Raw genomic sequence first — 14,809 nt, 5'->3', positions numbered from 1 at the left:
ACTTCAATATTTGTTCTGATTTTTCCCTTCTAGAAGGAAATATTTTCTGTTGCCTTCCCAAAAAAGTTTTATACCTATAGTTCTTCTCTCTTTTAATCAATTAACACAATATTCATACGTTCTACAGTAGGTCTACGTTCAACCATGTAATGGTTGTAAAATCTATAGATACTCTCTTGTTCTACATTATATTGTGGGCCTACTTGATTCTTATACTAATGATTATGACTATAGACCATTCAATTGAGCAGTATTTCAATTATATAATTTCTTCTTCCTATTTTTTATCTGATTTTCATCAAAAGCAAACGTTTTCTTTATTATCTTATCAGTTTCTTATTCTCCACTATTATCAATTCGTTTCTCAATACCAAAGTAGAACGTTGATTATCTCAACGGAAGAAAACGTTTGATTGATCATCCATATTCCATAACTTATTTATTTATCTATACATTGATAGATACAATATCATTCTCAACTATGAATGATTGGGAAAGGAACAACAGGCTTGAAGCCCAAAACTGTTCCTCTCCCAAATTATTAAGCTGAAAATTCTTTTTTCCTACAGTTACCTTGAAAAGTGGCCATTGCTGCACTGATTACAGAACGCAAAGAATCACTTTTCCGCTCTAGTGCGGGAAAAATTTTTTCTGCACTCCAGATTTGCAACATGGCAACGCAAAATAGTTGGTGGGTTATATGGAGCACCAGTGCAGCAAAATCAAAATTAAGTTGGTAACAGTGACTGGGCTGCTATAGTGAGGTGCACGTTATAATAATATTAAGGACAACGACATGAGTGACAGCCGCCCCTTCATTCATTTACTACTACATTATTCAATTTTATTTATTAATAATAGAATTACACAGAAAAACATTTGATGGATTTCAGGGAATTTTACCCATAATTACCCACTTTTCATATTCAATGGTAACTGTAGGAAAAATTAAATGTGAAATACGTGCGCAAAGTTCCTCTGCTGCACTCAAGAAACCATTCCGCCCTCGCTCACGGCTCGGGCGTAAACGTTTCTTTCGGTGTAACAAACTGTCACTTTGCGCACTAGTTGCACAAATAACTATTCTATAACGGCTTGAACCAGACCCAATTTTGAATTGAAAACTCATTTCTACCAAATTCATTTTTCAGACCCAATATAAATTTCACTCTGATTGAAAAAATCATGTAATAGAATGTAAATAAATGCATTTCTCACTGTACAATCGACAATATTGCACACGAATTTATGTTTCGTTTCTGTGTTTGATAAGATGAACGAACCAGTACAGTAGATAAGGACAAAGTGATCTCAAATGCAAACTAGATTAGAGAGAGCCAGCTGCTTTAGAGAAATTCACTGAAAACTGTCAGCATTACTTGCACAATAACATCTATGCTTTCCTTCATTACAATGCTGACAGATCACAGTAGATCTCACTTTATCACTCCACTGTCAGCATTCATTAAAGATAACATTAATGGTTCCCTTTACAACAATACTGACAATTTAAGATGAACTTTTCTTTATTACTGCACTGCAATGTGCCTGGCTGACAGAAGAAGCGACTATAAAGCTAGCATTGATGCCTTTTTAGAGAACTGAGTCAAGGACTACACGGCCTACAAATAATTATAATAATGAACTGCCTTGGCTGTCTTGAAGGAAAGCTACCCAACTACAGTGCATACTGCCATAGAGTAAAGATACTGTAATAAGTATTTATTTGTGTCTGATACTGCATACATGGCTCTAAAATAGAATTTATCAGATACTGGTACATCTTGGTCTTGGTGCATCCAAGTTTGTTTCCCAAAGTTGTATTCCTTACTACTTTAGGCAGAGAAAATAAAACGTATGAATATTCTCTGACTTCAGATTAATGGCGTGATTAAATTCTCTACCCCCCTGTCTTACCCATGTACTGTACACAGATAAGCTGTAATACTGTATATCTAGTTACCATGTTGCAATTTATGATCGTTTCCAGTATTGAATCTACTTGAATAGATATAGTGATACGAAAGTATTTAGAAGGTATCTTCACCAAATTTATTATATTGAAAATATTAAGTGAAGGCCCAGTTCTTCTTGTATGTTCGGACCATGCACTTTAGAGTTCAATGAATTACAGTAGTTCTAGAGGTTGAACTTCCAACTTCAACACGCAATAGTTCTCAGAGATTTTGAAATGTAAATTTCAATAACAGTCCAAGAGTATCAAATAATCAATGACGAACCTTGGACTCTTCAACTTCCTTTGGATTGTAGCCTTGACATTTTTCAGTAGGGGTCACACCATACATTACTCTATCATCGGAAAACATATATGCTTGGTTAACCAATGCTGTACATTGGCCCTCATATATACATTACTATATATTGTGATGAATCTTTCAAATAGACCTCATGAAAAGAGAGAAAAATTGTGATTACCTTTTAAAATAAAAGAATTTGCTAAAGGAATAGTTAGCGACCGAGCGATAACACTTACTTATCAGTAACTGTGTATTAGATAAGAGTACCGTTCTGTACTGAATATTTTCTAGAAAATTATTCAATCAAATTATAATTATTTTGCAAATAAAACACAAATTGTTTATGAATCGCTCACTGATTTTGAGGTTACACTTTGTTTACCATCGATCAGATGTTTTTAAAACAGTTCGAACGCAGCTGACTGATCCAAAGTATTGTCAAATGTCACGCTGGCTTCACGTAAGATATAATACCATCTCTAAAAATTAAAACTATCCATAAAGGATCAAGAATTTCAAATAAAAAAATAAAATGTATGTGTTATCGTTGAAATTATTTATTATTTAAGAAATTATATTATATGTCAGGTCTTATTGTAACTAAATAGGTCATAGCATGAAATTATATTATTGATAAAATGGCAGAAATTAATTATAATAATCTCAAACCTAATAAAAATTGTACAAGAGTATTAATTCCTTAACGATTTAATTCAACTGAACCACATAGTAATTAAATCTCTTTGGCCAGCCTAAGCCAATCATAGTGCATAGAAATAGCACCAAGAAGGTGATCGTTTGAAAGCAACACATGTTAATCTATTATCAGACACCAACCCTGCCTTATCATTTACGCTAGCACATGTACATTGTACGAGAAGAACTATGTCTATAAGATTAAGCAGTTTTAAGAATTACATAAATTGAATCATTATTGTAATTAAAAGAATTATATTCTACTGCTTGCCACTGACGTCATGTTTACGTCACAAGCGTTCTACCAATGGCAAATTTTTATGCAAATTGTTACATCGAGATTCTGAGAAGCAAGGTCTAGCCTAAAAGCTTAGAGAAAAGACAGCACTTCCCTTTTGAAATCCTCACCGTGCAGATCTCTTTTTATAGTTACCAAAGACCTATTTGTGAAAATTTCTTGTTCGATTTTAAATGTTCTATTTGTGAGCCGATATTTTAGGCCAATTTATTTGTTATTCGTAAATTTCTGTTTTCGTCAATCGATAAATTTAAAAGCTTAAAGTAAATTATCCCTTAATTAATTCGGTGAAGGAGATATTTAAATTAAAATTCCCCACGTGCTGAAACCGAAGCCTGGATTGCCGCCGATCAAACGATTTTTGATCTAAAGAAGAAAACCACGACCGCCAAGGAAATTCACGTGAGTTATAAGTTTTAAAAGGGGCCCCAATCTACGCTTCGAAAAATATTTCAGTGCAGAAACATAAATTTTTTCTTCGTTAAATTATTGGCCACGCCGACAAGCGCTTTAGCATTTAAGAATCTAGAATTTACTCATATTTAATTTATAAGAATTTGTAGTTGATTAACTATCCTCCGCTGCCTGAACCACGACCCCGAGCATTTTAAAAAAATATTTTCTATAATTCATTTTTCACTATTTTTTCAAACTGTTAAATTTTATCAATCGTAAAATTCTGTTGAATCACGCATGGTATCATGCAAGCACAAGAAAATTTTTAACTGTTCTGTTAATACTAAATTATTATCAACCTCTAAATCAAATTCTGAATCTGCACTGTATGATTACATATTTTATTGTAATATATTTCAGTTTTGTTAATTCGCTTTCTGAGTTCGATTATTTCTTAAGCCTGTCAATTATTGTGTCTGATACGTTCTATATCATCAAGAACAGATCGAATACGATCATTGAAATAATTGAATTGAGCTGGATATTGGAACAGGTCTAAGTGGATGTAGCGAGTGGGGTCAGATCGAGATATTTATTCTTTGTCCTTACCTGCTCATATATCAGCTTTTATCTGTTACCTACCTCGACTTTGGAGCGAACGCATCAATTGTACAGCAGTGGCAGCCATAGATCATATAAATTCCTACAATAGAGCTTAAAATCCGACAAGACTCTGTTCTCGAAATATATTCTGAACGATATTTGGTCCAAATACCGTATTTTAATCCTTCAGAACTTATTAGAGACACAGTCCCGTAAATTATCTACATCAGGATTTTTGCTCGACCTGTATGATTTTGTATGCTCATTCTTCACAGGTAATAATTTTAAGGTATCCGTCTTCAGTGTTTAGCGATCGCTACACTACTTATAAAAATTCATCACTATACAATTTGTCATTAGAAGAATCAAGGGTGAGCGAGCGTTTAGGCCTCCCGCGATTCCGACAATTGTATTGAATCTTGTAGTGAATCAATCAGTCTGGTGTACATTCAGCGTCCACGCACGCAATTACAAAATTTATAGCCGCTACACCATTGACTCTGTACAAGATTCACTCTACATGTGTGAAGCCATCAAATACCGCTCCACAATATGTATAGATTTTCATTTGTCCCGCAATAACAGAACTTGCTATAAAGTAGATATAGATATAATTGGTGTGATCAACCAGCTTTTGTCATTGTATTTGGTCATTCAAGGTTGAAGAGGGTCCATCCTAAAATAAAAAATGTTCACCTTGATATGATTGGACATTGTTATGAATTCTTATTAAACTTATTCGTTAGAAATATAGTAAGTAGTAGATAGTAGATATAAAGTAATTGATTGCATGATTCAAGAGCTTGTGGACTTCATTTCTAAATTCTATAATTGAAATATGATATCATTTAACTTTTTTGAATTACGTTAAATAATAAGTAAGACAAATAAAATACTGTGAAGTACTTCAATTATTTACATTCATGCTACATGTCATTCATAAAACTTGAGAAACTTGACAAGTGATGATAATTTGAACTTCCTACTATTTGAAATCAAAGTAGATATCGCTTGCATGAATTTGATTGTTGGATATGTGGATTGCCCTCAAGTTTTATTTGGGACATCATCTTAATTTTCTCGCTGTGAATATTTTTCAATCTATCATTACAAGCTTATGTATAGCACTGGTGTAGTTGGCATCTATAAAAAACTTATGGGCCTTCAGTCGACTCTCGATAACACAAACATTCGATAATACGAAACTCTCAATAATACAAAGAGTGAAAATATCTTCATATTTTCGATAAAAATCAATGTCATGAAAATCAATGTCAATCATTGATGAAAATCAATTTTGGTACTCGTGATGAAACGATGTAGACTATGACGACTGCAACACACGATAATGATAAGTTTCTAATAATGTTTCTCTTGATAATAATAAATTTCATTCACATTAATATACAAATAAGCAATCTAATCAATAGAATGTACACAATATTCAAAAATACAATATCTGAATATAAATATATACAATATCAAATATAAATAAATTGATTTTTTCTGAAATTAACCCACTCAACTATGGGAAACCCATGTACTAGAGCAGGCGTAGTAGTAATACATTAAATTTAGAGTGGGGATGCCATACTAATAAGAATTTTTAATGAGCTGTAATACATTCTAGCTATTCTGTGCATATAAGTATATAAGTAACTTATAAGTAACTTATTGAAAGTCTGTTTATTGTACAGAGAGTTTCCAAGAGAGAGAATGAGCGCAAAAAACACGATAATGGATGTCATTGGAGAAAAACAATTGAAATGGTATGGACACCTGCGCAGAATGAATGAAGGAAGACTTCCTTTGCAAGTATGGAATTGGTTACCAGCGAACAGAAATAGGCGTGGAAGACCGCGAAAGAAATGGGTATCCAATGTCCACATTCAAATGGAGAGTAGAGGTCTCTTTGAAGGAGACTGGATAAATAAGGAAAGATGGCGATTGGGGTGCGAGAAGCGACACAACTGAAGTTGCAAAAACTCGCTATATATATATATATATAGAGTTTCCAAACTCCCTACCAATATTCTAGGGCATAGTTCCCGGGTACGAAACATGTCTAAATATCATTTTCAAACTGTACGAAAGTCAAAATTTTCAAAAATGTCACACCTTTAAAGGTGAGCGTGTACTAGGTCGGTGGAGCGGCGCGGCGCGATGCGCAGGAGAGCGGAAAATGGAAGGTTTGTTCACTGCGAGCGCGGCGCGGCGCCGTTTCGGACTAGTTAGTCCTGACGTAGATTTGCCGATTGCAATCTTTATTAAGACATAGTTGTTGAAGTTAGAGCTCTAATTGAAGTCAGTTCTAATTTGAGGTTGTGATAAAGTGGCAGACGTGAGTGATGGATGACTCAGATGAAGAAATGTTATTTTTGGCAGTTGTGGATGAAGCAGAGAAAGAGGAACTATCAAGGAAAAAAGAGAAAATGTTGGTACATCCCATTAACTTACCGTTATCGTAGGTAATTGATTAGAATGTGAACTGGACTGGAAGACGACAGAACAGCAGGTACTATAAAGCAGAGGTCGGAAACAGCCGAACCCTCACGAAGTTATCCGAGCGCGGAAAATTTCAGACCTGCCCTTCGTGCACAAGGAGCGCGGCGCGACGCTTTTCCGAGCCCGAAAAGTCCGGAGACTTTTCGAAATCCGCGTCGCGCGGCGCTCCCGACCTAGTGCACGGAGGTGCACTTGATCACAAGTATTTAATTCCAGGTCGGAAATTCCGCGCTGCGTCGCTTCACCGACCTAGTGCACTTGAGAGTGGATATCTCGATTTGGTCAATCGAATACTGCCATTAATACGTGGACCTCAGTATAAATCTAATTCCCTTCAAGATGGCGGATTTTTAAAGACGATTTAAGGTTGAGTTTTCCTTCTGTATGTATTCTGTGATAGACAGTACTCTGTTCAGACATGTTCAAACCTGCAAAAACTTGCAACGCTCGAGTTATGTTGTGGACTGCGCTCAGTCGCTCACGTCTCTTGTTGTAGAACCTTTGTGTACTATTCACAGGGAACACTGAACATGTCTTCAGAGATTAGCGATACCAGAGTGTAGAGATTGAATATTCTGTTATGTCTCTAAAAAAATGTAAGTTCCTATCAATATCGGACAAGCAAAAGGTGATAGAATTAGTTGAGAAAGGTGTTAGGAAGATCGATGTCGCTAAGGCATTTGACATTTCTCCGAGTACATTGTCCGGTTTTCTTAGAAATAAGGCGAAAATAGTGTGCTTACCTGCGTGTACTTCTAGAAAACGAATCAGGGAATGCAAGTTTCCTAAACTCGAAACGTGTCTAGTCAAAATGGTCGAACAGTACCGAGAAAATAACATCCCAATCGTTGGACCTTTACTTAAAGAAAAGGCCAATACTTTTGCAAAAGAGTTAGGGATTAAGTTTAGTGCATGCGAGAAATGGATCAAAAATTTCAAGAGGAGGAATGGCATACTTTTCCAGAAATGTAAAGTCGAAAAACACTGCAAGGAGACTCTGGCTGCAAACATGGTAGGCTCAGAAGTGTTCACTTTTATACAGAGTTCTTTTTGTCTCGCAGTAACAGCACTTGTTGTAAAAGGTGGATATAGATATCTTCAAATATATAATTGCTGGTGTGGTCACTCAAATCTTGTTAATGTATTTCGTCAAGGTCAAAGAGGGACCATCCAGAATAAAGGGTGTTCACCTCAATATGAATGGGCATTTTCATAAACACTTTTTCAATGTAGGCCTACAGTATTTGTCAGATAATATATAATGCTACAGATAAGTTCATAGTTAAAAATATCAGATTCATGATCTATCATAGTCTGGGTCACCAGGTCTGACTTTATATTATTGAGATACTGTATTTACAATGATTAGAGTATACAGTACAGTATTTGTCAGACATAGGCCTACAAATAAGTTCCTAGGTAGAAATATCGAATTCATGAGCTATTATACTAAGGGTCTAGGTCTAGAGGCACAGAGAAAACACAGATTCTTATTTTCTCTGTGCTAGAGGTCATCATCTCTGATTCTTCATAATATTAAGATACTGTATTTTTAATGATGTAATATATTTGACTAATTCAATACCTATGTAAAGTAAAAACAAACTACAAAGTAGCAGATACAGCAAACTTAAATCATTATTTTATATTGGCAAAATATTCTTTACAGTTGACCCTAATATACTCATACTATTCTTCATTTATAATCTGCGCAATTGATGAAAAATCGTTCATTAATATCAGAGACAAATGATACTATGATTTATTAAATATATTTATGATAATATACAACGATTTCTCTCTCCCTAATAACAAGGTACTATGCTAACGACATTATATATGGTTCTGAACCAACATCTCATTTTCAGCACCAGCACTACAATTTATTGACCAGTGAGTATAGAATGTAATTACATTCTATTTATCAGAATTACACAACTTACAGACTTAGTGACCACAGGCTCACTCCCAAAACGTTTCCAATTCTATAAAATGAAAACGGTTTCAATTCTTTTATTGAATGTAATCACTGCAATTGACACAGCCTGATCTGGATAAATATTGTCATATGTTTATAAATTTCAAGCTATGAAATACGAACTAAATGAAATCAATTCTAGGATAAAGTTGTGCTATTTCTGTCTACACTGGACTTCCTGTTACATGAATTTTCTTCCAGCAAAGCTATTTGAGTTTGAATAATGCTGTTTTAGAGCTGAGACCATTGTTTCCGAGAAACTAATCGATTTCCTAGAGGCCTGCTGTGGCTATTTGTCGCTATTCTCAGAAGTCGATAACGATTTCATTTTTGCTTTGGTCGCAATTAGGTTTGAGCGCTTTGGGCGGTTTAAGAATATTGTTTAGGCTCTATTACATTGTGAAATTCACTTGAAACTACCAGCATTGGTTGAATGGGGGGAGCTATTAGAAATGGTGACAGTTTGAAGTGAATCTCACTATTAAAATTTGCTTTCATACAAAGAAATGTTATTGTAGAATGGATGGAGACCGGTTGATGTTGTATTAGATTGATGTTGTAGTGTAGTTCGTAGTCCCCAACGACCACATAGTACAAAGTGTTTATAGTACATAGTGCATAGTACCGTACATAGTATTTGTATTTTGTGGTTGCTGGTTGCCCCCTATAGTAGCAATAAAAGTTTAAAACTGAACATTTACAGTACAAAATTTAATTCGTTCATGGGTACGAAATAATTGAACCAAATTATATTAAAAACTACACATTCACAGTTTATAATAACTACAAACGTTTTCTTATTCTGTGCTTTAGTTCCTCTGCTACTTAGGAAACCACAAGAAACTACTCAAGTATAACAACATTATTTATTGTAGTTTTCATAGTTTTATCAGTCAATAAATAAATAAATGTGTTATTGAAGTAGCAGTATAGAACATGACATGCATTAAAATGGTAACAACAAAAGTAGACCTATAACACATAATAAAGGGACCAATCTGGTCTGAGAGAGTCTCCCGATTCTTATAATGACGTCATATTGTATATTTTATTCTCATCTACATTATCAATTATCCAGACTTGGATTGGAAATAATTTTGCTTTTTCTTTTAACAGAGTCGGAAAAGACGGCTTGCTGACACGAATGGGGAAGCGGAGAATTGTGATAACGAAGCTGAGGGTGAAGCAGAAATGGAAGGCGAAGCAGAGGGAGAAGGAGAAGTGGAAGGAGAGGGAAGCAGTAGTGATAGCGAATCGGGGACCAAGAGACAGCGGGTGGAGGTGGAAGGGGAAGATGAAAGAGAAAGGTAAACTAATCATGATGAGTATGAGACATACGTTTTTTAATAATATTATTATTAGAATAAAATTAGTCCATGTTCATTGATAACGTTGCTTATCACTAATGAATTAATTATTGGAAAGTTCAGTTGAGATAAGATGAGTAGCCTATACTAGAGACAACTGATACAAATATCTTCACTATTGTATCTATACTTTAAACAGTACTTTTACTCTATGTCTATACTGAAACACTGTCAGTTATAGATGTAGATCCATATAAATTCATCTTTTTGTAAAAGAAAAATTGACAATGAGTAATAAAAGGAATTTTGGAAGAATGACATGTCTCAGAATAAATTATACGGGAGTCAAGGAATTTTAATGAAGAATATGAATTTGGATTATCACTTATTATGATATGTGTATAATTGAATGTATGAATAAATATGATATGTTCAAAGACACCTCAATATTTGGGGCAAAATTTAGAAATAGGAGAAATTTTGGGCAATAGCCTGTTTTTCTTTTTTGAATATTGTTCAGTATTTGTTTGCTTAATCCAATGAACACCTGTTTTGCTTTGTTGTGGTCTGTTAAACTGGAATTTTGAGAAAAACTCGTTCATTTTAATATCATCATTATCACCTCATACGAAATATTTAACTTTATGATTCACAGTGGTTCCCACTTTCTTTGTTAAGGCAGATTCATTTGTCAATTTATTGTATAAGACTCAGGTGAACCAATCAGGTGTTTCCAATTATTATTGAACACCATGTAATCACTAAGCTCAAATGAAGAAATATCACTTTATCCAGAGGGAGACTTTTCTCTTCCCAAAAAAGTTAAGCAATGCTTAAAATGACTACTGATGACGCCTCTCACACAGCACTTCCTCTAGGGTGCCAAATTCAGATCAATTATTGCATTTCATGATCATAAAGCTGAACCAGCCCCAAGAGGTCATGACATTTTCATGGGTTCCTTCTCAATTCATGGAGGAGTATAGTGAGTTCCACGTTATAATGGCAGTGTTTGATTAGCAATGGTATTGCTATCCTTGTTTATCATTCAGCAAAGCGTATAGCGCTATCTCTCTCTCTCGCTTTGCTCTGTTGCCAGATCGTCTTTTAACAATGTAGAATTAATCAGTAATTAACAAAATATATCATCTAAATCATGAAAATGCATTATGAAATGATTGAAAAATATAATTTCTTGCTTAATAAAAATATGTAATTGATTATTTTAAACGAGAGTGAACAGTTAATATTTCATCAATAAACCTGTATCAGCTACCGTCTATAGAAGGCATTGTCAAGACGGAGGATCAGCAACGTTGTTCTCCTATCTTTCTCCATTGCCATTATTACTTGGACCTCACTATAGAAACTTAGTTTTTTGTAGAAAGAAAAAAGTATTTTGGAGATGAATATTGTGTCTCAAGAGAATTGATAGTTAGTGAGAGTACTGTACAATAAAATATTCATTTTCAATGATTAATAAAGTATTAATAATGGTTAATGTTTAAAATCTATCTAGTAAAATAATAATTTTCTTTTTCTTTGTAGACTAGTGTGAGAGTAAGTAGAGCGGTGCACGCTGGTTAATAATGTTTTATGTGTACAATCTATTTACTTAAAAAATTATGTATATCTCATTATCAATTATTTATATTTAATTTATTAATTTCCTCAGACTAGTGCGAGAGTACGTGGAGCGATGCACGCAGAGCGTAGAGGAGATGAGTCGTAACGCGGACAAGCTGCAACGCGAGATCGGTGCACTAGGTGAATTGGCGCGCGCCAAGGAGCTCGAATGGAACTCCATTCTGCGCCTGCGCAAACTCAAGGAGGAAATGCTGGAGCGGCTGTTGCGACGCAGACGGCAGACCATGATGTTGGCCGACAATGGACTCGCTCACGACTGGGCCACTGACTTCAATAAGTCCAAAGTGAGTGAGGTAATTATTTGTCGCTAAAAGTATTTGCAAATAAGTTACCGTACTCACTATTAGGGACCAATTTCTATTAGGCCACTGACAGTTTTTTACTGCTCGGATCGGCAGGAGTTTTATTGCTGATAATAAGCTTTAATGAGCATATTTAAGTCGTAAGGCATTAGTTGTTGTGGCGATAATTCGCATGATATGACAAAGTCTCGACTGGTCCCTATTCCAATTCACCATAACAGCAACTGAAAAGCGATTGGTTTAGGGTACTTGCACACACACCGATTTACCGGCCGTCCAATTTCCAATAGTGGCGCGCAGGCTAGAACGGGACCTGGCACACACGCCGACCGCTGATCGGCGCCGGTAAAATGCCGACTAAAAAAATAACTATAAACCCATTTTCATTTCAAGCATCTTTTCAAAACATAGAAGCCATAATTCATTCTAATTAAAAATAATTTATTATCAAATAAAGATAATATGCACTTAGTGTGAATATACCATTACTAGAATATCGCCTTAATCAGGCGATAAAAAATCGGCCGTCCAAAAATCGGTGTGTGTGCAAGTAGTAGTTGAAACTTTTCTACCGATAAAAAACCGGCCGTCTAAAATCGGTGTGTGTGCAAGTAGCCTTAGTGGTCGCTATTGATTACGGTAGATAAGTTAAGATATATGAGCCTGCTACTGCCATTGTAAGGGTGACCAAAATATGTAGCCTATTTGTGCAGATCTGCTTCTGCAAGTACAGCCCTTGATATGATGACAGGAGTTTTAATCCACATATTGAGCAGTAGATGAACTGAGCGTGAAGCCACCATCGCCTAGAGTGAGTGTGAGGTCCACGTTGTAATGACAGTATTTGATTGACATTGGTGTCGGTATCCTTGTCTAACATTTGAAAAAGCAGATAGCGCTATTTTTTTCTACCTGTGCAAGGTGGCCAGATGTTTTTTCAACAATGTAGAAATATATTTGATAAAATATTTAATCTCAATTATTATAAAAATGTATTATCAAATCATCAATTAATGTATTTTCAATAATAAAATATAATATTGATAATTTTTAACAAGAATAAATAGTTAATATTACATCAGATATTCCGGTACCGGTATCAGCTATTCTCTAAAGAAGGCAGTGGCAAGGCAGAGAATCGGCAACGCTGATTTTATCTTTCTCGATTGCTATTATAACGTGGTCCTCAATTTAGACCCAAATGCAGCATCTCGGCTCAAAGTCGGCCCAAGTTCGGGCCCAAAGTCAAATCTTGTGACCAACAAGCACAGTCCAAAACTGTTCCTCTCCCGAATTTCCATCTATACACTAGTCCAGAAAGTAGGTTAAATTATATACACTTTATAAAACTTATAAAAAGCTATAACAACTTCTCATTTGGACAAAGTTGTGGGTTGAGTGAGCGGGAAAAGGAGGGAGCTTTGGCTTCACTCCTGGTGTCTCATTGGTGTCCTATTATAGGGAACACAAATTGGAAATCAGAAAACAATATTGTAATTGCTTTTTTGGATGTATTTGTTTGTTCATCTTTTTGAATAAAGGTAGTTGATAATTTTTGTTGATTTTTCAGACGACAAAAGCTAATTCTAACAACCACCTGATGATGGTCCCCATTGTCTCATCGAGCCCCGGCAACAACAACACTAGCCTAGGGAGCACCGGTTCAGGGGGCGCCATGTCACGTGCGGCCGCCGCCATCTTGTCGCAGTCGCCCGACACAACTCGCCTCGCTCGCCTGCAGCAGCGGCCCATCCTGCCCAAGCCTGCGTCGGCTGCGGCTGCAGCTGCGGCAGCTGCGGCGCATCTCATCGACCAGCAGAACACGGTGATCGGCGAGGGACGCCAGGGGCCCATTCTCGATGTCAAGTCCATCATTGCCGACTATAGGTAAGAAGTATATTATGTCTCTTATGACAGGGATTTAAATACTGCAAATGAAATTGAATAATATTCATGATAACAATCCAAGTCACATCAACACTACCCATAGTTAATGTGAATAGAAAAAAGATATCTCATGATATATCAGGGCGTCTGGATGATTTTTCTTCCCTCTTTCTGTTGCTGTGTGCTTTGGCGTTTAAGACACATCTTTATATATCATGTTATCTGTTTAATTAATTTATTTTATATTTTTTTCTTGTATTTTTCTTTATGAATTTTTATTTAGAAGTATAATTGTATTTGATTTGTTTTTGGTTATCACCTAGTGGATATAATGTTAACACGAAATTACTTCATATTTTTTCTTTATCATTATATTATTCATTAGAAGTACTATTAGTAGGCTGTCTTTTTAATTTATCTTGTCTTCTTGTTCTTTTACCATGTTTCTGTATTTTTTCACTTTGTACTGTTCTCTCTACGAACTCACAGCTAGCGCACAAGTCTGACTTTGCTGGCTGTGCCAAAACATTAGGATTTATTGTAATTTACATTTGTCTTATGTATCTTGTATTTTGACGAAATAAATATTCTATTCTATTCTATGCTATTAACAGTTTAATGAATCATTCAATAAAGTCCCTCTGAAGATGCTGTGTTCTAAAATAGTGAAACTGGATCATAGAGAAAAGATAGCATAAGAAGATATCCCATTGTATAGGGCGTTTGTGTTCTAAATTTTACTGTTAACTCAAGCCAATAGTCCTAGTCGTGTTTTTTCGTTAAGCTATGTGACGCTGGTAGCATAGAGAAACAATAGCGTAAGTAGATATCCCATGGTATAGGGAATTTTTGTCGCAACTTTTACTGTTATCTCAAGCCGATTACTGTCGATTATTGACAATTTTTACTGTTTTGTTGGGGTGAGAGTGTAT

The 14,809-nt window shown here is 35.3% G+C and overlaps 1 protein-coding gene across 18 annotated transcripts in view; it reads left to right on the top strand.

The window, feature by feature from the left end:
- The window catches only part of LOC111045459 (actin cytoskeleton-regulatory complex protein pan1), a 103,375-nt gene that overhangs the window by 75,522 nt on the left and 13,044 nt on the right, over nt 1-14,809 (top strand). For 10 of the 18 annotated variants that reach the window (XM_039437237.1, XM_039437232.1, XM_039437227.1 and 7 more), the window contains 3 exons: nt 9,851-10,041; nt 11,717-11,981; nt 13,561-13,877. In XM_039437237.1, coding sequence (XP_039293171.1) covers nt 9,851-10,041; nt 11,717-11,981; nt 13,561-13,877 — 773 coding nt within the window. The remainder of the gene's footprint in view (nt 1-9,850; nt 10,042-11,716; nt 11,982-13,560; nt 13,878-14,809) is intronic. The other 8 variants (XM_039437231.1, XM_039437230.1, XM_039437234.1 and 5 more) reach the window with 1 other exon arrangement.

This window comes from Nilaparvata lugens, chromosome 10 (genome assembly GCF_014356525.2).
Source record: "Nilaparvata lugens isolate BPH chromosome 10, ASM1435652v1, whole genome shotgun sequence".
NCBI classification, from domain to species: domain Eukaryota; kingdom Metazoa; phylum Arthropoda; class Insecta; order Hemiptera; family Delphacidae; genus Nilaparvata; species Nilaparvata lugens.
This window is presented reverse-complemented; position numbering and strand designations above follow the sequence as displayed.